Source organism: Nicotiana tabacum, chromosome 14, assembly GCF_000715075.1.
Source record: "Nicotiana tabacum cultivar K326 chromosome 14, ASM71507v2, whole genome shotgun sequence".
Classification (NCBI taxonomy): Eukaryota; Viridiplantae; Streptophyta; class Magnoliopsida; order Solanales; family Solanaceae; genus Nicotiana; species Nicotiana tabacum.
In genome coordinates this window covers 84,440,575-84,464,370 of record NC_134093.1, presented here as the reverse complement: position 1 = coordinate 84,464,370, position 23,796 = coordinate 84,440,575, and the positions used below count along the sequence as shown (strand labels likewise).

Sequence of the window (23,796 nt, the reverse complement as noted above, 5' to 3'; positions counted from 1 at the left end):
TTCCATTTTTCTCTTTATCATGGCCTCAGTTTCTCCTCCCTTGAAAGATGAGCTAGACATTGTAATACCCACAATTAGGAACTTGGATTTTTTAGACCTTTTTTTCAGCCATATCATCTCATTATTGTCCAAGATGGTGATCCCTCAAAGACAATTATGGTCCCTGATGGCTTTGATTATGAACTCTACAATCGCAATGATATAAACAGTATCTTGGGTCCAAATTAAAGGCTTCTTGCATTTCCTTCAAAGACTGCTTGTCGTTGCTTTGGTTATATGATCTCCAAGAAGAAATATATCTACACTATTGACGATGATTGCTTTGTAAGTTCATTCTATCTTCGGGTAATGTTTATTTCTTTTCACGGGGAATTAATATAATGCATGCCGGTGGTATACACAAGATTTTTGTACAAGAGGTATGAGATATATTATTATAACTTTACATGTATGACGTGATTTTAGGTTTGGAGCCGTAGAGGTATTAAGGCTTTACTTCATGTCTCAAATTGACATTTATGTATGGATTCAAGTTATATATGATGGTGTAAAATATTTACAATGCCGGTGTAGTTTATAGTTACCATATTTTATTAGGTTATAAGTTAATGCTTATTATAAATATTTACTTGTAATTAAGTAAGAAATGATTGTGTAAATATTTTTTTACGTCGACGATACATAAACCTTAAACTGATTTTACATTATGTCCAAATTATGTAGGTCTATTATATAATGTGTACACACACATACAAACATAGTTCTTCAAAAACATTCTGTGTATGTACACATATTATATAATAGACCTATATAATTTGGATATAATATAAAATTAGTTTAAGTTCTATGTATCGTCGATGTAAATATATGTATCGAATGTTCGGCAAAGCGATATAGAATGATTTCATTAATATATTGGTCTAATTGGTTGAATGATTAATAAATGTCGTTAGTAATATAACTTAGTCGTGTTGTGAAAATTTCTCAAAAAATTACTTGTGTAGGTTGCAAAGGATTCAAGTGGAAAAGATATCAACGCATTGGAACAGCACATAAAGAACCTTGTGTGCCCATCAACTCCCTATTTTTTCAACACACTGTACGATCCATTCAGAGATGGAGCTGATTTTGTGAGGGGATACCCTTTTAGCCTTCGTGAGGGTGTCCCAACATCAGTGTCCCATGGCCTATGGCTCAACATCCCCGATTATGATGCACCTACACAACTTGTCAAGCCTCTTGAGAGGAACACTAGGTTTGCTTTTCTTTTCGGAATTAAGTTATATACACTGATACTATAGATTCATTGTTTAATTACTTTTGTAGCTGGTATATATAGATTATATATAGTTATACACATATTATACATGGATATACATCCGCGCATCGGTTATTTTTAGTTAAGTGGTTGGGAATCCATTGTCTAATTACTTTTTTAGTTGGTATACATAGATTATATACAGTTATACATATATTATACATGGATATACATTCCCGCGCGGCTATCTTTAGTTTAACCAGTTGGGTGGACGATTGTTTAGCTTAATTCTTTAATTTTTTTTTAATATTATAAATGTACTTTAGTTTGTTATAGCAGGTAATGTACATTTTTTTTCATGTTATATCAATCAAGGCTAATAAGGAGAGAGGGTTGAAAATACTCCGCTGTTATATAAACTATCTTACTTTTACCCTTCATTATACTTTGCGGCTATTCATACTATTGTCGTTAGCAAATCGTCTAGTATTTGTATTTGACCTAAAAGACCTTTGACTTGAATTATAACAAAGCGAGTAAGTTTAATACATATTCATAAGTAGACGGGTGAATTTAGACCTTTTTTCCAAAAGTATTTTCGCACATGAAATTCACAAATACATGCTGAAACTCCCTTAAAGTCACAGACAAATACAAGATAATTTGCTGACAGCAACAGTATAAATAATCTTATAATATAATAGCGGATAAAATTAAAACATTTCATATAGTTGAAATGTAAATATGAACCTTTTCGCTGCTAGTCACAAATGCAGCTGCTTTTAAGCAACTTACTTATATGAATAATTCTTACATATAACCTCTTTATTTTCTTTGAGTGGCAAGTTTGATTTAAGAAAGTTTTCTAGTTTTTTTTTTAATTAACTTGTGGGGAACATCTGTTGAACAGGTATGTTGACATGGTGTTGACAATCCCAAAGGATACTCTCTTCCCAATGTGTGGTATGAATCTTGCATTTGATCGTGACCTTATTGGGCCTGCTATGTACTTTGGACTCATGGGAGATGGCCAGCCCATTGGACGTTACGATGATATGTGGGCTGGTTGGTGTTGCAAGGTTTGCCCTTCTTTTAGTTGTTAATTTCTAAATTGAGATTTTTTCTTTCCTACATAATATTTGAAACTTATTTATTAAAATTGTTCAAATTTTATATATTACTCGTCCTAAATAAGGTTTGCTTACAATTTATATACAATCTCTTAAACTAGCGCTCTTCCATCTAAATAAGACTCCTTCCAGTTGTGTGTTATATGTTTTAAGCCATAATTAACGTAACTCTTCTCTCTGCCGCCTCCCTCCTATAACCAAACCCCATCTTTTCTGCTTCTTCTCATTTTCATCCAAACAAGGACCACACCATCTTTACCTCTTAATTTTATATGTTGAATAAGGTGTTATTGATGTGTTTATGTCGTTTGAGATTGAAAAAAATTATTTAATGAAGTTTTTAGAAATTGTCGTCGTATTAAGTTTTAGGATGAAAGGAAAGTGGATTGCAATTATCAGTCACTATTGCTGCTATAATATTCTAGTTTTTCAGTTTAACAAACATGAATCAGTGCACATGAGTTAGTTTGAAATTCATTCTATACTTTTCTTTAAGAAAAATACATAAGTACCCCCCGAACTATAGTCATATTTCCAACTATACACATTTACTTTACGAGGGTCCTATTATCTCCCTAAACTATTTTAGAGTATAATTATTTCCACCCTAAAGGCTTATATGGCAGTGTGTGTGTATTCTACTCTCTCAAAGAGAATGGGGAGTAGATTTTTTTAAATTAAAAATATACTTTCTTTCCTTTTCTTTTTTTTTTCTTTTTCTTTGCCTTTTTCTATAATATTCTTTTCTTCTCTTCTTTACATGAGGTTCCTTCAAACATAACATACACCGATGACGTCTGGACAAAATTTCTGTCACAGAAAAAAATTTTGCGCCAGAAAAAATGGAGTTCTTGAAATTCCAACGACCACTTATATTCTTTATTTCTTTTTCTCTTTCTTCCATACTAAATCACAATTTCAAGAAAAATTTATACATATATAAAGCAAAACACCATCAGATCTGGACAAAATATATCTGTCACAGGAAATTTTTTTTGCGCCGAAAAAAATGGAGTCCTTGAAATTCCGACGACCACCATTTTTCAGCTTATATTCGTTCTTTCTTTCTTTTTATCTTCCTCCCACACATAAATCATACTTTCTGTCACGCCCTTAACTTGGGCCTAGACGTAACACGGCACTCGGTGCCCGACTACATTTGACCGAGCGAACCAACTGGCTGGCTGAATCAACATGTGATATTATAACATACTGAATGCGGAAGATAAACTAACACATATTGATATAATGAAAGTTTGAATGATATAAATCAAAGTGTGAAAATACTAATACAAGTCTGAAACATATCCGTAGTCAACATTGCTTAACATGAAAAGTATGTGACTCTGTCTAACTGTTACTCTAGTCTATGAAGCCTCTAATGAAGTACTAAAAATACTGACTGTCTGTAAATACTGAAAGACTGTAAAGTAATGATAATGCCCTGAAAGAACTAGGGCTCACCCAATAGCTGGTACGAGAATCCTAGCGCTCTGAACCGTCAACTTGTAAATCATTACCTGCATCGTGAGATGCAGGCCCTGGGCAAAAGGGGCATCAGTACATTTAAATTGCACTGGTATGTAAAGCAACTGAAAGAAAGAACTATAAATACTGAAACTGAACTGATAACTGAGAACTGATAACTAAAATGATAACTACTGAAACTGAAACTGAGCTGATAACTGATGACTGAAATGATAACTGTTGAAAATGAAACTGAAATGATAATTGATAACTGAACAAAGGAAGTAAGGATATGAATATTCCCTCTTCTGAATGATGAACCACCTGTTTATCTAAATAAACTACGGCCTCGGGCCCAATATATATGTGCACAAGCTACGGCCTCAGGCCCAAGTATACGTATACATAACTACGGCCTCAGGCCCAAACATGCATAAAGCATAAACTATGGCCTCAGGCCCAAATACATGTGTTCAACATTCAGGGATTTAAATTCAGGAACAGAGAATCATATTGTAATATGTGATGCTGAAATAGTGAATCATATTGAGTTACATGATACTGGAATACTGAATAGGACTAGACTGAGACATGTATTCTTGAACTGATTATGAACACTGAAACTTTAATTGTTTATGACATGCTGAGTAATCTAGATTGAGACTCATGGGCATCAAACCCGAGTCTATATTGATTACGCACTGAGCTCACAACGTTCAGAATGAAAGTCATGAACGAGTTACGAAGTAATGTGTGGCTATAATTCTATAGTATTCAAGGAACTAGGCATAACTATATATTTCTGAGGCAATTAGTAACATTGTAAAAAAAAAATATAGTGTAGGGAGAATCATTAACATTCCCAAACATAGAAAGTTAGCCTCACATACTTTGACTCCGGTCCTTTTAAGTGTATCACAATGTTCGTCGCCTCTTTCAATGATAATCTATGTCAAAATATATCAAGAGGAACCAATATTAACACTAATTCTCGTATTTTAGTCACTTAGGCATTTTATCAAACACCTTATGGGCGTAAAGCCTCATAGCCCTTAGTAATTGGTCTTTTCTTCACCAAGTTCTCATTCTACTACTTCTAGGTGATTCTACAATCCCAAATAGATGTAACTAATACCATTTTTCATCACCCAAATGTTTACAACAATCATAAGTCAACAACCCAAAATCCTAGCATAGTTCATATGGTTCTCTTTATCAAACCCATTTACTATTCTCCCAAGAAATCATCAATTCATAACTATAAATGATTAGTGAGTAGAAACATTACCTTTTTTGAAGTTCAATCCTCTTGAATTCGAGTTCTAGGGTTTCTTTTTTGAACAATAATGTCTCGATCGAATATTTAATGATTTGAAGGATTTACCCAGGTTAATAAGGTGTTGGAGAATTGAAATTAACTTAAAATCATCTTTAGAACTCACCTTGGATGATGGAGGGAGGGGAAGTTGGGTTCTTGAGAGATTCCCTTTATTGAGCAAACTTACGTGTTTGAGGTGTGGGGGACGAGGTAGGGTTTAAATAAGTGTACGCGTCCCAAAAATTGAGGAGAAAATAAAAGTAGCTCTGATAAACATCGTCGGCGCAGGGCATCATCTGAGGTGCTAAAATAACTGTGCAAGGCGCCATTAGAGGCGCCAAAACTACAGTGCCTTGCACTGTCAGTGGCGCTAAGGTTAATGCCCTAGACAGTGCCTTGCACTGTCTATGACCGTAAATTTTCATGGCCTTGCACTGTCTAAGACTATAAGACGGACCTCCCATAAACTTAGTCGATTCTATCGAATTTTATACACCTCACTCTCAGTCTTGATTCCAAAATAACTGTTTCCATCCATACTCATCCCGGTAGGACTTCACATGCCTAAAATGTCACACTAATACTCTTTTAACGCATCCATACCTAATCCGAATTTACGTAGTGTTACACTTTCAAGAAAATTTATACATATATAAAGCAAACACACTCAGATTTGGACAAAAATAATTGTCACCGAAAAGTTTTTTCGCGCCGGAAAAAATGAAGTCCTTGAAATTCCGGTGACCACCATTTTTACGCCACCATAACCACTAGTGATATTCACCATCTAAAAGTCTTCCATCAAAATAGTCATTTAAAGGTCTCAAGCTAAGAATAACAGTAAATTAGACTTTTAACAAGTTAGAGTTTTTAGGAATTATTTCATGTATACCAATCATTTCATCCATGAAAGAAGAAAGAAGACTATATTAATTATATATGAATCAATTTATCTAAGAAGAGAAAAGTAGAAAGGAAAATAAAAGAAAGGAAAAAAGAAAAGAAAAATAAGGGAAAGAATAAGAAAAAAATTAATTTTAGTGAAATTTATATGTGTCAAGCGAGTGTAGTTCACAACCCAATAGTAGTCTGGTTGTCATATTTCAAGGGTGAATTTATTCTACTTTAAAATAGTTAAAGGGGGTAATAGGACTCCCGTAAAAGAAAGGCGTGTAGTTGGAAATATGGTCATAGTTTGGGGGGTACTTATGTATTTTTCCTTTTTATTATTTAACAAATTGAGTAAGAAAAGAATAATGTATGGTACATCAACATACAAATTAAAAATAAATTTTGTACAAATTTAATATAAATTTGATATATCTACAACAACATACATACTAAACATAAATATCATAAAACTAATTACACATTATACAACTTATTTACCACTTATCTACAACTTTCATACATCATTCTTACCCAGTTAAATACAACTACAATATCATACAATTCTATACAATATGTCTTTTATATGTATTTTGTATATGATTTGTATATATTTTGTATGTAGTGTGTTCTTCTTACTCTCTGAAATTCTAATCAATACTTCCTCTCTTAATACAATTTTGATACATATCAACAACTTTATGTAAAAAGATAGTATTTATAACTTACATACAAATTTCATACAACGACTCATACATTATATAACTAATTTTTAACTTTTATACAACATTCAAATAAAAAAATACAATTACAAATAAAATACAATCAAATACAGTTTTTATACAAATTTCATACAACTATTATACAACTTTAATATAATTTTGTATGCATATTGTATGTCATGTGTTCTTCTTCTTCTTCTTCTTCTTCTTCTTCTTCGAATTTCAATCTGAAATCCAGCCAAAATTAAATCTAATATTCACCAAATATCCTCAAAATTGAGATATAAACAGTAAACTCCAAAGAATATTCCCAATCATTTGCAATAACACTCAATCCAAACAAATAATATTTTTTAAAAATCCGATTTCGAATTCAAAGCTTCGAAACTTTTTAATGGTTGTCAATGGTGGAGAATCAAAAACTTTCAAACTTTATTGATTGACAATTTTAGTTCGAACAATCGAGCCAAATAATTAATATCCATCTGCTGCTAGCCCTCCATCGGAACGCCAACAAGAAAAGGGAAACCTAGAAAAGCTCCAAACTCCAGCCATGATAAAATTCAGATTGATAAAAAATTAATCCATTTCTTCACCATTATTAAAGAAAATTACGAGCTTTAGAAGAAAAAACCTTGTAGAATAACTTTTGATCAAAATTTAGATACTTAGAAATACATATAGGTTACCGTAAATTGTGGTTTCTCTTATATCAAGATGACAAAAGATATATTTTGCAATAGTTATAGTTTTACTCTGGAGAAGCACAAAGTACAAAATCTGCGAACATAAGAAATATCCGCTATGTTTCAATTTATGACAATTTTTCATTTTTAATACATTTCAAAAGAATGATACATTTCTACATTTGTGCATAATTTAATTTTAATCCCTTAAACTTCTCATTTTTCTATTAATGACATATTTTTATAGCCATATAAATGCCAAGATATGCTTAAGGTCACAAGCTCCAAACATCTTTATTTCTTCAATTTCTTGCCCAATCAATTATCATCATATAAATGGAAACGGAGGGATTAGTATCTTTGGATAGCAAGATCAGAAAATTTTGATCGCGCATTGATTGAACTATTTTTACAGGTAATATGCGATCACTTGGGATTAGGAATCAAGACTGGATTACCCTACATCTATCAGGCAAGAAGAGATCATTCCATTTTTTCAGACATTAACCCTCTCCAAGGAATCTACTTCTGTCCAAAAATGCTATGTTGAACTTTCAAGGCTTGTCAAGGAAAAGCTTGGGAAAATAGATCCCTATTCCTGAAGCTTTCAGATGCGATGGTCACTTGGATTGAAGCTTGGGACGAGCTCAACCCAGCTTCTAAAGATTCGTCCAAAGTTCCCAATGGCACTTCCAAATGAAAATTTCATTTGTTAATTGCAACAATTTAGTTTGAAGTGTTAATAGTCTTCAATTTACTTAGTTTTGCAGTTGTATTGTTTTAGTATTTCCTCTTGGAGTTCTAGGTTTAGTCAAAATGAATAAGGGGGTGATATCAATAGATGTGATCCTCCTCCATTGCTTTTAGTAGACTGCTAAGAGCTACAATGCAGGGCTTGTATTCTGGTTTCCCTTAGATTTCTAGTTGTTTTCTTGAACTTGTTATGAGAATGAAATCTATACTTTCTATTTTGCTATACAAGTTTCTTTTTCTTTTTGTTTATCCATCCTGTGTCCAGAACTTATCATGCCATAGAAAGCTTACTATGAGGATAGTGGCGAAACCGGAAATTTACAAGGTAATTCGAAAAAAATTTAGGATGTCACAGTTGGGAATGTATGACCTAAAGCAACTTTTAAACCCCCTTCACTACAATACTTAAATTTTTCTTCTTGTCAAAGAAGATTCAACAGCTCATATATAACCAAAAAAGCCATTTTGCATAAAATATTTTCCGATGAAAGAATTTTCAGGTTGTCATGTTGGAGATGTGAATTGTCCTCTCACGAGCAGACCAATGTAGTCATTGGTTTAATTGATTTTAAGTTTAATACAGTAGTTTAATAAATCAAAGGGGTGGTTGATCTGATGATTTTCAAACTTAACAAGGAAATCAGTTTCAGTAATTTCTGAGGTCAATGAAGATTTAGATTAAATCATTGCAGATTACTGTACATATTATTTGAATATCTGTCCAATATAAAGCATCTCAGCCTATATCTAGTGGGTTGTGATCTTTTTTTTCCCTTTCCCTTGGGAAGTTTCAAATCATAATTTCTCAACCTGCTGGGTAAATTAGGTCTGGTCTTTGTAGTTGTTGAAGGAAAGCTTCAGGTGTATAAATTTATCGATTGATGACTTGGTAATACCAATTCAAAATTCTGGAGATGTATTCGTTTTCACAATAGATCTCATTCATTTTCAATTTAATGTGGGAAAGACTAAGGTTGTTGCATTTGCTGGACTCACTATTCGAAATCCAGGAGTCATCACTATTGCGTTTGCAGTTTTAGGTTCAGACCCACCAATCAATCCTGATGTTCTCATAAAAGCATTCCAAGTTGACAAGAAAGTTGTGGATTACCTCCAACTGCTTGTGTCACATAAATAAGTAATCTTGACGACTGGCTTTCCTCTCCATTTCAGTGCGATGTATTATTGGATGAGGATATGTTATGGCTTGTTATGGAATAATAATACTTTGTTACTCATGTTTAGCCAAAAGGAGAGCCTTGGCGTAACTGGTAAAGTCGCTGTCATGTGACCAGGAGGTCATGAGTTCGAGCCCTGGAAAGTGAAAACAACATCTTGCAGAAATTAGGATAACCCCGTGCATAGCTGGGAGCTTAGTGCACCAGGTTGCCTACTTATGTTTAGCGAGGCAACAAATCTTTAGAAGCATTAGTTCCACAAGAATACCACCTACAGCAAGAAACAACTTAGTTATATTTTACAGGTACAATGAGGGGTGCAGCAATTTTTTCTTTTTCAATTTTATCAACTTTGAAAATCCTTGAGCTGTAATAACTGACTTCACATTACCGCTAATCAAAATTCAGCATTTAGATGCAGAAAAAGAGAAATTCCAGTCCATAATCTTTCTTCTCTCTGTTTTGTTGGAAACAACAGTTACTGTAGCTATACAGCTGACGTAGTCATAACAACTATCGACAGTATGACAATAGGCTAATGTTTTTACATAGTAGTACTAATTTTTTTTTTCTAAGAAAACGAATGGAGAACAAGAAACAATATGTTACACAAAGAACTTATTAAATCAGAGTAATATCAAAACTAAGACAAAAGGTAATAAAGGGAAAGTGAAAAAAGAAATGGCCTACCTCCTTTAAGATTCAAAAAACCGACACAAATGAAATATCTACCTCCCAAGTCCTACAAGCATTTTCACAATCCTCTCTGCAAGGAAATGCAGAAGAAACAGATTATGAGAGGATAAAAAGCAGGCACAAGACCAGTTTGGCCAAGATATAATTTATGAACCGGGCAGTGGCGAATGCAAGATTTTGCACAAGTGGTGTCGGACTATTGTCGCGATTTGTCTTGTAAGATGTTTAGATCTGAGCTTTTGATGGATTTAAGGTTTATTTTCAGTCTAAAATTGATAGTTACTTCATATTATTTTCAGGCGGTTTCAACCTATTGTATGCATACTTATTATTTTTCAATATTTTGCTTTTCATGAAGCGGTGTTAGATGACACCCCTTAATAAAGAGTATCTCCGCCATTGGAATCAGGATCTTCAGTCCTCTTACGCTTGGTTGCAGGCTCATCACTATCCTCAAAGCTGCTAAATGCATTCACTGCTTTGGTACCCAGAAGAGACACATGCTTACCGGTAATCTGGCGACCTGCCCTGAGTTTTGGGCCCCAATGCCTTTCGGGATTAGGAAGGAAACGAGCAACCTTCTTGGCCTGTGCCTTGCTAAGGGATGCAACAGCCTGAGCAAAATTAGCCTGAAATGAACTTGAAGCTAAGATATTAATTCCAGATACAAGACTACAGAAGGGCATATCACATTAGAAGTCAGCTGATGTCTTCCCCGAGAATCCAAAGGACCTTGTTCTTTCATTAAAGACAGAGTGAGATACAACACAAGTCTGACACATGTAAATAGGTGTACGTATATGTGTGATGACCCGATAGGTCATTTTCAGTTTTAGCCCTCATTTTTGTGTTTTGAAACCTCGAATAGCTCCATTTATCCTTCCTCGATTTGCGTGCGCAGTCCGTGTCCCCATTCCGGAAGGTTTTTATGAGAAAATTGATGAAAATGTGAAATCGAGCCTTAAAACTCATTTGAGTTGACTACGGTCAACGTTTTGTGTAAACGGACCTGGATCAGTGTTTTGACGGTCCCGGTGGGTCCGTATCGTGATTTGGGACTTGGGCGTATGCCCGGAATTGAATTCGGAAGTCCCTAACTTGATTTATCATAATTTGTTGAAAACTAGTAATTTAAAGGTTTAAAGGATTCATAAGTTTGACCGTAGGTTGACTTTGTTGATACCGGGTTCGGATTTCGGTTCCGGAACTTGGTATAAGTTCATTACAGTATTTATGACTTGTCTGCAAACTTTGGTGCAAAACGGAGTTGATTTGACGTGATTCTGACGTCCGGTTGAGAAATTGCATGTTCTTAAGTTTCATTGAAAATTACATTCGTTTGGGTGTCCGATTCGTAGTTCTAGGTGTTATTTTGGTATTTTGATCGCGCGAGCGAGTTCGTATGATGTTTTTACACTTGTGTGCATGTTTGGTTTGGAGCCCCGAGGGCTCGGGTGAGTTTCGGATAGGCTACAGATGTTTTGAACTTAGAATTTCTAGTTCTGGCTTCTGCTGTCAGCTGGTGTGTCCTTCGCGACCGCGAAGATACTCCCGCGATCGCGAAGAGTAGTTTGGGGACTGGGGTGGATTTACTCATCGCGAACGCGAGGTTTTGATCGCGAACGCGGAGCAGTAAGGGGTCTGCCCTTCGCGAACGCGGCCACTCCATCGCGAACGCGTAGTGTTAGAAAGGCGGGGGTTGGGAATGGTACTTACTCTACGCGAACGCGAGCCCAGGCTCGCGAACGCGAGGTGGGCTAAGCCTACGCGAACGCATAGTATTTCGCGATCGCGTAAGCCAACTGGGCAGTGCCCTTCGCGAACGTGTCAGGTGTCTCGTGAACGCGATGAACACCTGACGCCCAGTCATATAAACATTCCAAACACGGGATTTCATCCATTTTTCACCATCTTTTCATTAGAGCTCGGCCTAGAGGCGATTTTGAAGAGAAATTTCATCACCATTTCATAGGTTAGTGTATTTTAACTTGTTTTCTTCCATTTCCATCATCACCCACTAATTTCTAGCCTTAATCTATGTTCTTTTATGGTAGAAAATTAGGGATTTTGGAAGAATTAGGAGTTTTTGTAAAATTGAGATTTAGACCTCAAATTGAGGTCGGATTTCGAAACTAGTTACACAATCGGGCTCGGAGGTGAATGGGTAATTGGGTTTTGGTCCGAATCTTGGGTTTTGACCAAGCGGGCACAAGGTTGACTTTTGTTGACTTTTTGGGAAAAGTGTAAAGATCTTAACTTTATGTATTGTAATTGATTTCCCTAGCATTATTTGATGTTATTGAGTTGATTTTGGTTAGATTCAATTGGTTTGGAGGCAGATTTTAGAGGAAAGACCCCGGTAGAGCTTTGATTTGCTTGCGTAGCGAGGTAAGTGTTGGGTCTAACCTTGATTTGAGGGAATTAGGAACCCTTGAGCTATAAGCTATGTGAATTACATGTGTAGCGGCGTATATGCGAGATGACAACCGTATATACATCATCAAATTACTTGTTTCTATGCTTTCCGTATTTCATTAATTACTTTATTCCATGACTTAACCGTTACATTACTTGTTTTCCGTATCTTCATTGCCTCATATTATGTCTTGTTTCATGCCTTAATTGCTACATGCTTATTTGACTTCTATGCCATAATTGCTATTGGCCATTTAGCATTTCTTGTATTAAATTGTCCATCCCCTCCCGGATTCCATAATTATTTACTACTTGTCTCTATTTGTTTCCCTCGTATATCTAAATTGTCTTATGCCTTGTTGCCTTATAGTTTCGTATTAATTGTTGCCTTCATTGAAGTAGTTTCACTTGTACGTATTGTTAAAAGCAGATACCATTGAGTTGGTAAAGTTGAGACATCCGAGTAGTTCGAGCCTCTTTGATTATCATGTTATTCTCCATTGCCCGTACATTTATTCTCTTGATGTATGATTTCTCGTAAATTTTAGTTATTGAGTTACTATTGTTAATTGACATTGTTTGAGTAGCGGGTTGCACGCCGCAACGGAAATTGAAAGCTAATGAATTGAAATGTCGCAATAAGGATGGACTATGATATTGACAGACGATTATATGGTAGGGTCGGGTTGCGCGCCGCAACGGATAGTTTAAAGTTGATATTGTGGGATCAGGTTGCGTGCCGCAACATGTTGATAAAAGTTATATTTGTTGTAATTGTTGGATTGGCCTCGGTTGTTAAGATGAGTCAAATGACTGGTTATTCGAGACTCTCTGCTGGTTGATTTGAGCTTCGTTGATATCAATTACCTGCTTTACTTCTATTTCGGTTCTTCTGTTATTATTATTATTATTGCGTACAGGTTAATGTAAGTGGCCCGCCTTAGCCTCGTCACTACTTCGTCGAGGTTAGGTTCGACACTTACAGAGTACATGGGGTCGGTTGTACTCATAATACACTCTGCACTTCTTGTGTAGATACCGGAGTTGGTCCCAGCGGCGTACCGTAGACTTGCTAGGATCCAGCTACCAGAGGAGACTTGAGGTATAGCTGCACAACGTCCGCAGCTCTAAGTCCCCTTCTACTTCTTTTAGCTGTTCATTTGATTCAGACAGTTATGTTTATTTCATATCATTATTTGTAGTATCTTAGACGCTCACGTAATCGTGACACCATATCCGGGGTTTGTATTTCGTCACTTATTAGTTTATTTACCTTGTTTTAGACTATTCGTTTTTTTTATTGTCATCGTATTTGAAGTTTGTTAAAAATGGTTAATAATTACATCTAACGTTGGCTTGCCTAGCAAGTGAAATGTTAGGCGCCATCACGGTCCCGAGGGTGAAAATTTCGGGTCGTGACAAGTTGGTATCAGAGCACTAGTTTTCCTAGGTCTCACGAATCATGAACCGGTAAATCCTTTTGATCTCACTGAAATGAGTATATGATGGCAAGTTTGTTATCAAAGAAATTCAAACTTAATTAGAATCATTGTAATTTGTAACAAGTGTGAAAAATGAGGAATTCTCATATAGAGTGTAATTGACGTTTGGTGATATGTTGCACTAAGATGATGGCCTAACATTTGAATTCAAGGGAAGCAAAAGTCACAGGAGAATTGCATTAGAGTCAAGAAACTGGAATGACTTGATCCACGACCAAACATGGCTGCGAAAGGTTGGACGCTGAGAATATAAAAGTTGGACAGTATTTTATACTCCTAACTAGATTTGGAATAGTATATTTTACAAATACAACAAACTAGAATACAGATCTATCCTACTACACCAATGTCATATGGTAATCAGTACCATACAGAGCACAACACACAAGAGGGAAACAGAAGGTCAAGATTCACCTGCAGAACAGGTTCCTTAGCAAGAATCACACTTCCAGCCTGGTTAGATGGTTGAGCTTTCACAGGATGATTTTTGACCTGCACATGGAATTTTATTACTTCTCCACTCATGGAACATGCAAAACTATAAACATGTAAAGCAAGGGTTGCTCATATAATTATCAGATTAGGCTCTACAAGAGAAACAATCTGACACAACTCAAATTATTATACAGAACTTTAAGCTGCAATGAAGTGCTAGGAGTTATTTCTCCTTTATTCTTCAGGGCTATTTTTTCTTTTCAATTTTTTTTTAACACAGGTAACTATTTCATTGATCAAGAGACAAAAACAAACACAAAGATGGTGCTTGGTGCTTGGCATTACATAGTCTGGCAACGCTCTAAACAAAAACAAATAGAAGGGTTCCCATCTGTACTTTTTTTTCTTTCCTATTTTTAAGGCAAGAAACAAGTAAGAGCTGACAGAAACAAGCAAACAAGGTACATTTACCCAGCAACGCATGATATCCCAAATGGTGTGCATAGGAGCATCTGTTTTCAATCCCAAAGGATTCATATGAGTCCCCGATATACGATATCCTGCATTGATTACAGCAGAGTGAAACATAACTGCTGAGGGAGAAGTGCACTTCAGTGTTGCGGAGATATTGTGCAAACTCAGAAACAGAGGAACATCAGGTAATTCCTGCGAAAAGGTTCTTTTCATTGTTTAGGTATCCAATAAGAAGTCAAGCAGATCAGAAGATTCTCTTCCCCCCACCCACAAGATAACCGTTGAAAGTGCTTCTCCATTGATACGGTCTGCTACAAAAAATTTAGTCACCAGGAATTACTGTTTTTCTTAAAATTTATATACAATGAGCATGGCAGCATGAAAAGTAATGTCCTCACTTGCCAAAATCATCAGGGCATATATGGTAATTATGTATAGGATATGTAATTAAATGAGAACCTCTCTAATAGTGGTAATTAGGTACATAATGTAGCAAAGATAGGTAAAAATTCCAAGAAGATTCATGGTGTTTGGTAAAAGAAATTCGCGCTTGCGAAAGCCCAATCAAATACAAAAGAGAAGCTTATGTGGAATAGAAACATTGTATTCTACTTATAATCTTATATCAATGATAGAGTTATTATTACTTCATCCATTTAACTTTATGCGTCTTTGTTTTGACCATGCACGAAGTTTAAAAATGTAAAGAATTTTTTTGAATTTTGTGGTCTTAAATTAAAGAAGTGCACAATGCACCAAAAATACTTTGAATCTTATAATCTTAAACATGTCATGTTATTCCTAAATATGAAAAGGTCACATATTTTCAAACACAAAGTAAAAAAGAAAAGTAAGACACATTGAATACAAATTGAAACGGCCAGAGTAATACTTTTTACAAAAAAAAAAAACGTTATGAAATCTTCCTTTTATTTAGAGCTGTTAGAGTCACTCTCTAACTTCCCAACTTGTCAAATGCCATTTACTCTATGTGATTTGTAGTATAAATAACTGGAGATCAAGACCCTGTTTTTAAAACATATGCTCATCAAATAAACGAATTTTTTTTTATATGGTTAGTACTAAATGACTGTTTATATCCCTACACTGTTTACCATTTATGTTATACCTCTCACTTACAGGGGTAGAATAATGAATGTCATGTCGTCAACTACTACTCCCTCTATTTCACTTATGTGGTGTAGTTTATTGGCATAAGAGTTAAACGGAGAAAAAAGACTTTGAAACATGTGGTCTTAAATATGCCAAGAGATTTTCATGACTATAAAAGCATCATGTTAAGGGTAAAATGGATGTTTAAAATTGAATTGCCTTCATATATAGAAAGACCCGGACTAACAAGAAAACAATGTTACATAAAATGGAACAGAGTAGTCCAATTTCCAGCAAATTTTTTTTTTAAAAAAGAAAAAAAAAACAGAAAATTTGAAAGAGTGCCAAGTGCCAACTGGTAACTGGATAAGTCAGAAGTGAAATGAGCATAATACCAATTATAGGCAAACCACACCTCTGAAATTGCTGTCAAAACAGCACAGATTCGATCATAAGCTGGATACCGTTCCTTCATTGATTTCACATCAGCAAGTATGGAAGCTACCCATTCTTGATCATGGATGGGCGCAGACCATATGGGTCCACCCATATTGAATTTTTTTCCACAATCACTGCACTCTTGAGGAATAGCTGGGCCGAATCCAGGGTGGTATCTGAGTCTGTTATCCTAAAGAAGCAGAAAAGATTCAATATAAATGTGGGTATCCACTTAATTGTACCTTAAAACAATATCTTGTGAGGACTATTTATTAACAAATTCTATGAACAGAACCCATGATATAAAGAAAAAAGGAGATGCCTTCTCCACTGCACGTACAACAGTCTCAAGGTTTCCTACAACTTTCTCCCCACTAGCAGACGAACTATCATTCTGCCAAAGGAACCATTATTCTTAATCTTCCACAATAGACCAAGAAACAAAAGCAGGTAAGCAGTTTTAGTTGTTTAAAGAGTTCTAATATATTCAGCATTCTCTTCCCTATAATAGGACTTTCAAACAAGGTCAATTCATAAATCAAGTCAAGTACTATTCAAGTCCGTCTAAAAAACAAATTGGACTTTCATCTACTTTGTTTAACGGATTTGAATAATACATAGTTTGATTTATGAATTGACCTTTCTTATTCTTCTCTCTTATCTCTTCAATTTATCTCCATTCTGACCTACTAAAAGCCAATGTCAGCACAATCAGAAGATGACATTGAGCTAATAACTCATGCTAAGTATGAATAATACCATGAATTATCATGTATCTACTACATCTTTAGGAACTTCTTTCAACTATATTGAACTATATCACCTACATATCTAGGCCCAATGGAGTATGAGCTGCTCAGTCCAGCACAGGCAGTTGTACAATGAAGATACAACAGAGATTTGAATTGGATGCAAACCTTTGAGATAGTTCTTCCGACTGGCTGAAGATGGAAAGAATCACAACCAGTGCACTGATAGACATATGAGAGCTTCAGAGGAGTATTCTTCATAGCACTTGCTGAACTGTACATAATTGAACTCTTTAAATACCCTGACATCAGACATAGTACAACGAAAAACTATGCAAGATTGGACTAACAGCTAAAGTTAATGGACAAAACGCATACCTATAGATACGAACAAAAACACGTACATAGAAGTCCATCTGAACAGATAATACTGGAACAATATATCTTTTGTACCGATTTGCATGGCTCTGATGTGAAATTAGAAATAACAATGAAATAAAACTTAATCAGATGAATTGAAAATAATAATGGTACAAAATTGTTATTCACTTTTAAAAATAGAGAAACAAAAACGAGAATACTACTAATTAAGTACATGCTTAAGTGCCAGGTTTTTCCTCCCTGTTGGAGTAACTTCAATATCCTACAGTAGGCTAGTATCTTAAACACGATATGAAGATGTATATAATGATAGAAATTACAAGGAGACACCAGAACACTTTTTTTTTTTGGGGGGGGGGGGGGGGTAATGATAAAAAAGAGATAAGAAAACGTCCACCAAGCAAGTACCTCGATGCAGGCAAGAAGGATCCGCAAAGCCATTTCATGGCAATATTTCCCTCTCAATGGATAGGAGCCATATCTAGTTGCACAAGTAAGATGTGTTCAATGATGAATAAAGTTAGATAATGCCAGAAGCAAGGAGAATATGTTGGTTACTTGGAATAGCATACTTCTCCATTTCCCCCACATAGCACTGCCAAATCAGTAGCAGTACACATTAATATTCCCCCGTCTACAACTGATTGAACAGCAGAATCCAAGAACAGAGATGGTGATCCATAAGGATCAAGATCAACCTGCAAGAACAGTAAGAAAAGAAATATAAGAATGATAGTTCATCTCTAAAGCAGTAATTTTGCTTGTCCTAGGAAATTACTAGATGCACCTCTACAAAAGGTCATTTCCATTGAAGAATGTTATTGTTTTAACCCTACCACATCAAACTCTTTGGGGTGGGTAAGCATATATACTCGAGCATCAGCAAGGTGGGACTCCAGCTTTGAGCATGCCACAGCACCGTTGAATCTTATGTTTCTCCTGCAAGCTTCTACAGAGACTGCAAATGGAAGAAATATTCCAATGATAAACATGACCAAGTCAAATGGTGAAACAACAAACCTTTCTGTCTGTGCAAAATTTGAACTCTTGACACCTTGTTTGATACAGATATCCGCTTGTGAACAAGTATAACAAGATCTATCGTTTAATGACTACATAAGATGCTCTGAAATCTTATATTCACAAGATAGAGATCCTCTCACAAATATTAAAAGTTTTAGGAATCCACCAAGTTAACACTTCTAGTACCTAGAATAAAATGAGGAAATTTAAGCATATGTCTGACTACATAATTGTATTCTAGTCAGATGCTCACACTTAAGCTAGACATTGTGAAACTATTCGTTGAAACATTCTTATATTTCTCTATCAGAATCTCTTTAATCCAATTGTGCAATAGCTTCTCTCCCTTTTCCTCTAATTTTCTTTCCCTTGGTTAAGGAATGGGGGCAGGGTGCAATAAGACTTGCTAATTCTAAATGCATCACGTAAACTGAACTGGAGTCACCTTTATCATTGTCAAGGGCCACAACTTGACCAATTCCTTCTACTTCACGTGCATATCTTAAAGCCCTTAATCCAGAAGCTGAAAGAGCCTGTTAATAAAATTGAAGAACAAATCTTAATCATTGTAAACTTCTATCTTTTAATTCTTACTGAAGACAGATTGAATAACCAGTAAGCCGTTAGCAATCAACAGAAAGTGAAACCTCAAGAACTCGTGCTGGCTTCAGCTCTTCTCGGTCTTTTCCCTGTAGATTTCTGGTCGGCGCCCCTGAGATGCTACATGGTTCATCCGAGGACATCTCTTCCAAGAGTTCATATCCATCATTGGATTTTCCATTATACTGCACAGAATCAGCTGGAGGTTCCATTTCAGAAACTGATTTATCTGGTACTTTAGGGCCAGTCTTCACTCGTCTGTCCAACATTGATTCATGCTCCAGCTTGCGCTGTGATATAAAGGTCCTCAAAACAGCTATAGACATATCTCTATTATTCACCTGGTGTTAATAGATTTAAACTATCAGATCGTGATATCCCAAAGTGAAAAAGGTGACCTGCAGTATGGTGGCTACCACAACCCTTGAAGGTTCCAGTGTAAATTACAAAGTAAAAAGGATACATACTCCTTAAGATGCAATAGTATATCAGTAAAACACAAAAACAGAAAAGTAATTACATGCATTTTCTCTATTACCAAATTAATACCATATGTAATAGATTCACTTAATGCCCAAGGAGATGGCCGGTTTACTTAGGCATAGAAGTAACAACCTTGAAATCTCAGGTTCAAATCCCATTTACAACACTCATAACTTCAATACTAGTCCATTTGCTCCTCCAATGTTATTGGGCAGCTTTCTCCTATATCTGAGCTTGTGGCAAGCTGACTGGTGGATTAGTCAAGGTGCAAACCAACCGGCCCAAATACCACAGCCATTAAAAGAAATCCAAAAATAATATCACAACTTAACCATGCTCTTGCTTCTGCACCACCAATACCACACTTCCCATCTTGTGCCCTAAAATAATGATTAAAATCTTTGTAAGTGACTGTAAATATTTTTAACAGTGACAATGTAGCATACGATCATGTTCATCCTCAGTGTATTAAATACTCCGCCCTTGGTTCTGAAGAGTGTGCTTGAATGACCTTTTTGTGCATGTGGCCTCTATGTGAATCGATCTCTCTGCTGAAGAATGTGAGGCCAGAGAGTCCGTTGGAAAAATAGAAAGTCTCCCTCTCTCCCAAATCTTTCACTATCTCACATGTTACACCACAAGAGCAGTGATTCAATATCGTAGATGTTGCAACTTCTAGTGCCATATATTATATCTCTCACTTGAGACTTCTCAAAGTACAAAAGTTTCTTATATGTTATAACCACTTTCAATAAGAAGTATACTTTCACAATCTCAATTGTCAAAACAGGTATGAGGTCAAACGGCAAGTATTCATAGATAAGCGCCCATGCAATTTTTAATAATACACATAACGAGATTGGAATGCCGTCTACCTAGTACAAGTAAAGAAACAGAAGAAGCAACACACAAATAACGACCTCTTTGGCAAAATATCAAGCAACTATATGACATGATGATTGCAATAGCCACCTCACCAGCTATAAGCTACTTACGAAGGTCACACAAATAAGCCCACAAATGTATTGTTGGTTCTCAGCTAGAGAAGACAGAGCAGTGAGGATTTCCCTGAATCTCTAATGCTAACCTGGAAGGCTGCAACCAAGAATAATTGCAGCTATAGACTAAATGCAATGTCGTATTCTTGCAACAGAAAATCACAGAACAATTTTAAATAATGCAATTGCTTTCCTATTCTGCCAGTTTAATCCCAGAGTGGTACTCAATGCCCGACCTTGTAATTTGATGACAATCTTTGAATTTCAGCAATATCTTTCTGCTTAACTCAAGCTCAAAGCAGTGGCGGATGGAGCATACCATCTACGGGTTCAACCGAACCCGGTATTTTCCACGCGGATTATAGATACATATGTGTAAAATCATTAAAATGTTTGAAAAATATTAAATTTTTTGTACCCATAATTTCTAAAGTATAAAGGGTTGAGTGATAAAAAACTAAAGGTTGAACCCATCAAACTTAAATTGTACATCCGGCTCTGACTAAAAGGCAATGACAATTCAATGATCAAGTTGTCAAATTGACAATGGGAAGAAATCACACAAACACATCCTTTTTCTCGTGAAATTACAAATGTATTAAATACTCTTTCCGTTCCAAAAATAATGACACATCTCTATATCTAAAAATACTTTATCATGACCTTCTCATTTTACCCTTAATGAGAAGCTTTTACAGCCACACAAAGGTTACAATATGTTTAAGACCACTGGTTTCAAAAGCTTCCAAATTTATGTGAAGCACTTTCCTTTTTCCTTTATATGTGATACATTTCTTTATTCAGAAATAATTAACTTTAAACTTCGCATTTTTTAATGGTTAATGAGACAATTTATATTTATAACCAACAAATGCCTATGACTTGTTTTAGACCACAAATTTCACAGTCAAACGCGCTACATAACGGAGGAAGTACTTATTTCTACCAATTTCGCACCCCATAATAACAAATAAGTAATGTCCAGTTTTTGTATTCCACGGACATAAAGGACCCATTTGGCCATAGATTTTGCCAAAATAAATTTGGGTTTTATTTGGCACATGTTTGGCCATAGATTTTGCCTACATTTTGGCAAAATCCCAAATTCCAAAACCAGCTATGTGTTTGCCCATAGGTTTTGCCTACATTTTGGCAAAATACGAAATTTTTAAAAATTGCCCCAAACTTTTGTATTTTATAAAAGAGCACACCATTTAATGTTGCTTCGTCTTCTCGGTCACCTTATAGTGTATCACTTAGTTCATTTTATAATAATTTTGTATCAAATTTAATTTATGTTCAGGACTATGATTTGCGATAATATAATGAATGTTATTGATAATGGTACTGTTGGGTATTTGTGATAGTTTTTAGAATTTGTGGGTATAAGTCGTTGTTTCATGTTTTTTCAAAATAAATTTGGGAAATATATTTCGAAAACCGATGTACAAACACATTTTCATCTTCAAATCAAATTTCACTTAAATCAGACTTTTCAGAATAAATTTGGTAATCTATGGCCAAACGCTAGCAAAATCGTAAATTAAAAGTTTTAAAAAAAAGACCTGGGTTTTGTTGTAAAAGACTTGATTTTTGGAATGCATAAGAATCTCAGCTTCTCCTTCTTTGATGATGGTGTAATCACTGAGGTCAAAGGAAGTGTCTTTCTGCTGCTTCTCTTCATCCCTTGTTTTTTCCTTATCCATTGATGAATTGGGATTTTTCTGTTTTAAAAGCTTGACGAGAGATTCGGTATCCGGAGGATGAACAACTTACCTTCAAGAACCTTAAACCCCTATTTCCACTCTCACTCTATGAAGAAAAAGAGAAAATGTAGAAATGGTACCTTTTGTTTGGGATAAGTTTAACATGGTCCTTTTTAGTTGGAATTGGATATGAAAATTTCTTTAAATTTTTAATTTTCGGATGGAAGAAGTACAATCCAAATTCCATTGAAATAATCTATGACTGGATTGAATTTTTTAAGTTCGATTTTGGATTAATCGGTTTGAATAATTTTTTATTTTGAGTTAAATTGTTTTTTCTAACAAAAATGAATATGCAAATGAAGTATTCATATTAAATTACCTAAAAAGTTCTTCATTCTCACTGCAATCATCCAATAAAGTATTTAAGTAATAAAATTATTATCAAACAAAATGCAATAGTGACATTAATATATCCAAATTATAATGACATTAAGAAGTAACAACAGTAAAATTATATCCAAATAGAAGGTATTATGACAATAATTTAGTAATTAGTATTGAATATATGAGATAGTGTCTAATGACTAGGATATTGAACTTATTACTAGTGGCATATGGATAATTGACTAATGTCTAATGGGTTGCACTAAATATAAAGTATAAAAAATTGGATTTTCGGATATCCAAAAATTCAAAGTACAAATCCAACATCCGATCTGAATCCAAAATTTTAAATTTAAATCTGAAATCCTATTTGCAATCCGAAAATTCAAACCAAAAATTCAAAAAGTTTGAATTTCGGGTTTGCCTAAACTCTGACTTCGAGCAATTTTAGTATTCTATGTTTGTTAAAAGTGAGTATCGTGATCTTCATCAAATAGATTTTATGAGAATTATGAAAATCTTTTAACAAGAAACATGAGAAAAGTCTCAACAAGTCTCAAAAACTGCAATACCAAAAAATTTCACTAGACACCAAAAGATTTAATAAATCAAAAAGTTGAACCAAACCCAGAAGTAGATCAAAAATAGTATAGATAGTATAAACTGCAAAAATTATAGCACCAAATATGAATTTATATTAAATCCTATTTTTAACAATTTCTGTAAATCTAAAAACCAGAGTTTATTAAATTTTTTTTAGAGATCAAAAGTGTTCACTTTTGACAAAACTAAAAGACCAAAATTGCTCGGAACTATATCTAAGAGATCATTTTGAAACTGCCTCCAAACATAAGGGGCCATTGTTATGTTATCCTGAAAAATAATTTAAAGTATTTTTTTATAATAAGAAAAAAAATTCACTGAACAAATACTTTCTTGTGAAAAAAAGAATAATTTGTTCTTGAATTTCAGAAAACTCTTATAAGTAGATTTAGT

The 23,796-nt window shown here is 34.9% G+C and overlaps 1 protein-coding gene and 1 pseudogene across 5 annotated transcripts; one reads left to right on the top strand and one right to left on the bottom strand.

The window, feature by feature from the left end:
• On the top strand, nucleotides 1-8,795 carry LOC107766717 (putative UDP-arabinopyranose mutase 1; annotated as a pseudogene).
• Nucleotides 8,796-8,875: 80 nt separating this feature from the next.
• Nucleotides 8,876-22,551, bottom strand: LOC107766715 (tRNA (guanine(26)-N(2))-dimethyltransferase 2). Of its 5 annotated transcripts, none has more exons than XM_016585553.2 (14): nucleotides 22,273-22,551; nucleotides 19,274-19,567; nucleotides 19,072-19,159; nucleotides 18,440-18,561; nucleotides 18,162-18,301; nucleotides 18,012-18,084; nucleotides 17,601-17,689; nucleotides 17,391-17,496; nucleotides 16,451-16,663; nucleotides 14,920-15,114; nucleotides 14,428-14,505; nucleotides 10,605-10,725; nucleotides 10,091-10,166; nucleotides 8,876-9,671 (listed from the first exon to the last, which is right to left on the bottom strand). In XM_016585553.2, the coding sequence occupies exons 1-13, from the start codon at nucleotides 22,411-22,413 to the stop codon at nucleotides 10,129-10,131; spliced, it is 1,698 nt and encodes a 565-aa protein (XP_016441039.1). In that variant the 5' UTR covers nucleotides 22,414-22,551; the 3' UTR covers nucleotides 8,876-9,671; nucleotides 10,091-10,128. The 5 variants fall into 5 exon arrangements, 3 of the variants coding, with proteins under 3 accessions (XP_016441039.1, XP_075085816.1, XP_016441037.1); XM_075229715.1 differs by having other exon boundaries at nucleotides 10,605-10,710; XR_001643771.2 differs by having other exon boundaries at nucleotides 9,087-9,671; nucleotides 10,091-10,725.
• Between the last annotated feature and the right edge of the window lie 1,245 nt (nucleotides 22,552-23,796).

Coding starts and splice junctions, on each gene's coding strand:
- LOC107766715 (XM_016585551.2), bottom strand. CDS start 22,413: ATGGATAAGGAAAAAACAAGGGATGAAGAGAAGCAGCAGAAAGACACT. Junction 18,085..18,161: donor GGAGAAGTATGCTATTCCAA/GTAACCAACATA, acceptor TTGTGCAACTAG/ATATGGCTCCTATCCATTGA. Junction 16,664..17,390: donor TCGGAAGAACTATCTCAAAG/GTTTGCATCCAA, acceptor CTGCTTCTTTAG/GATAACAGACTCAGATACCA.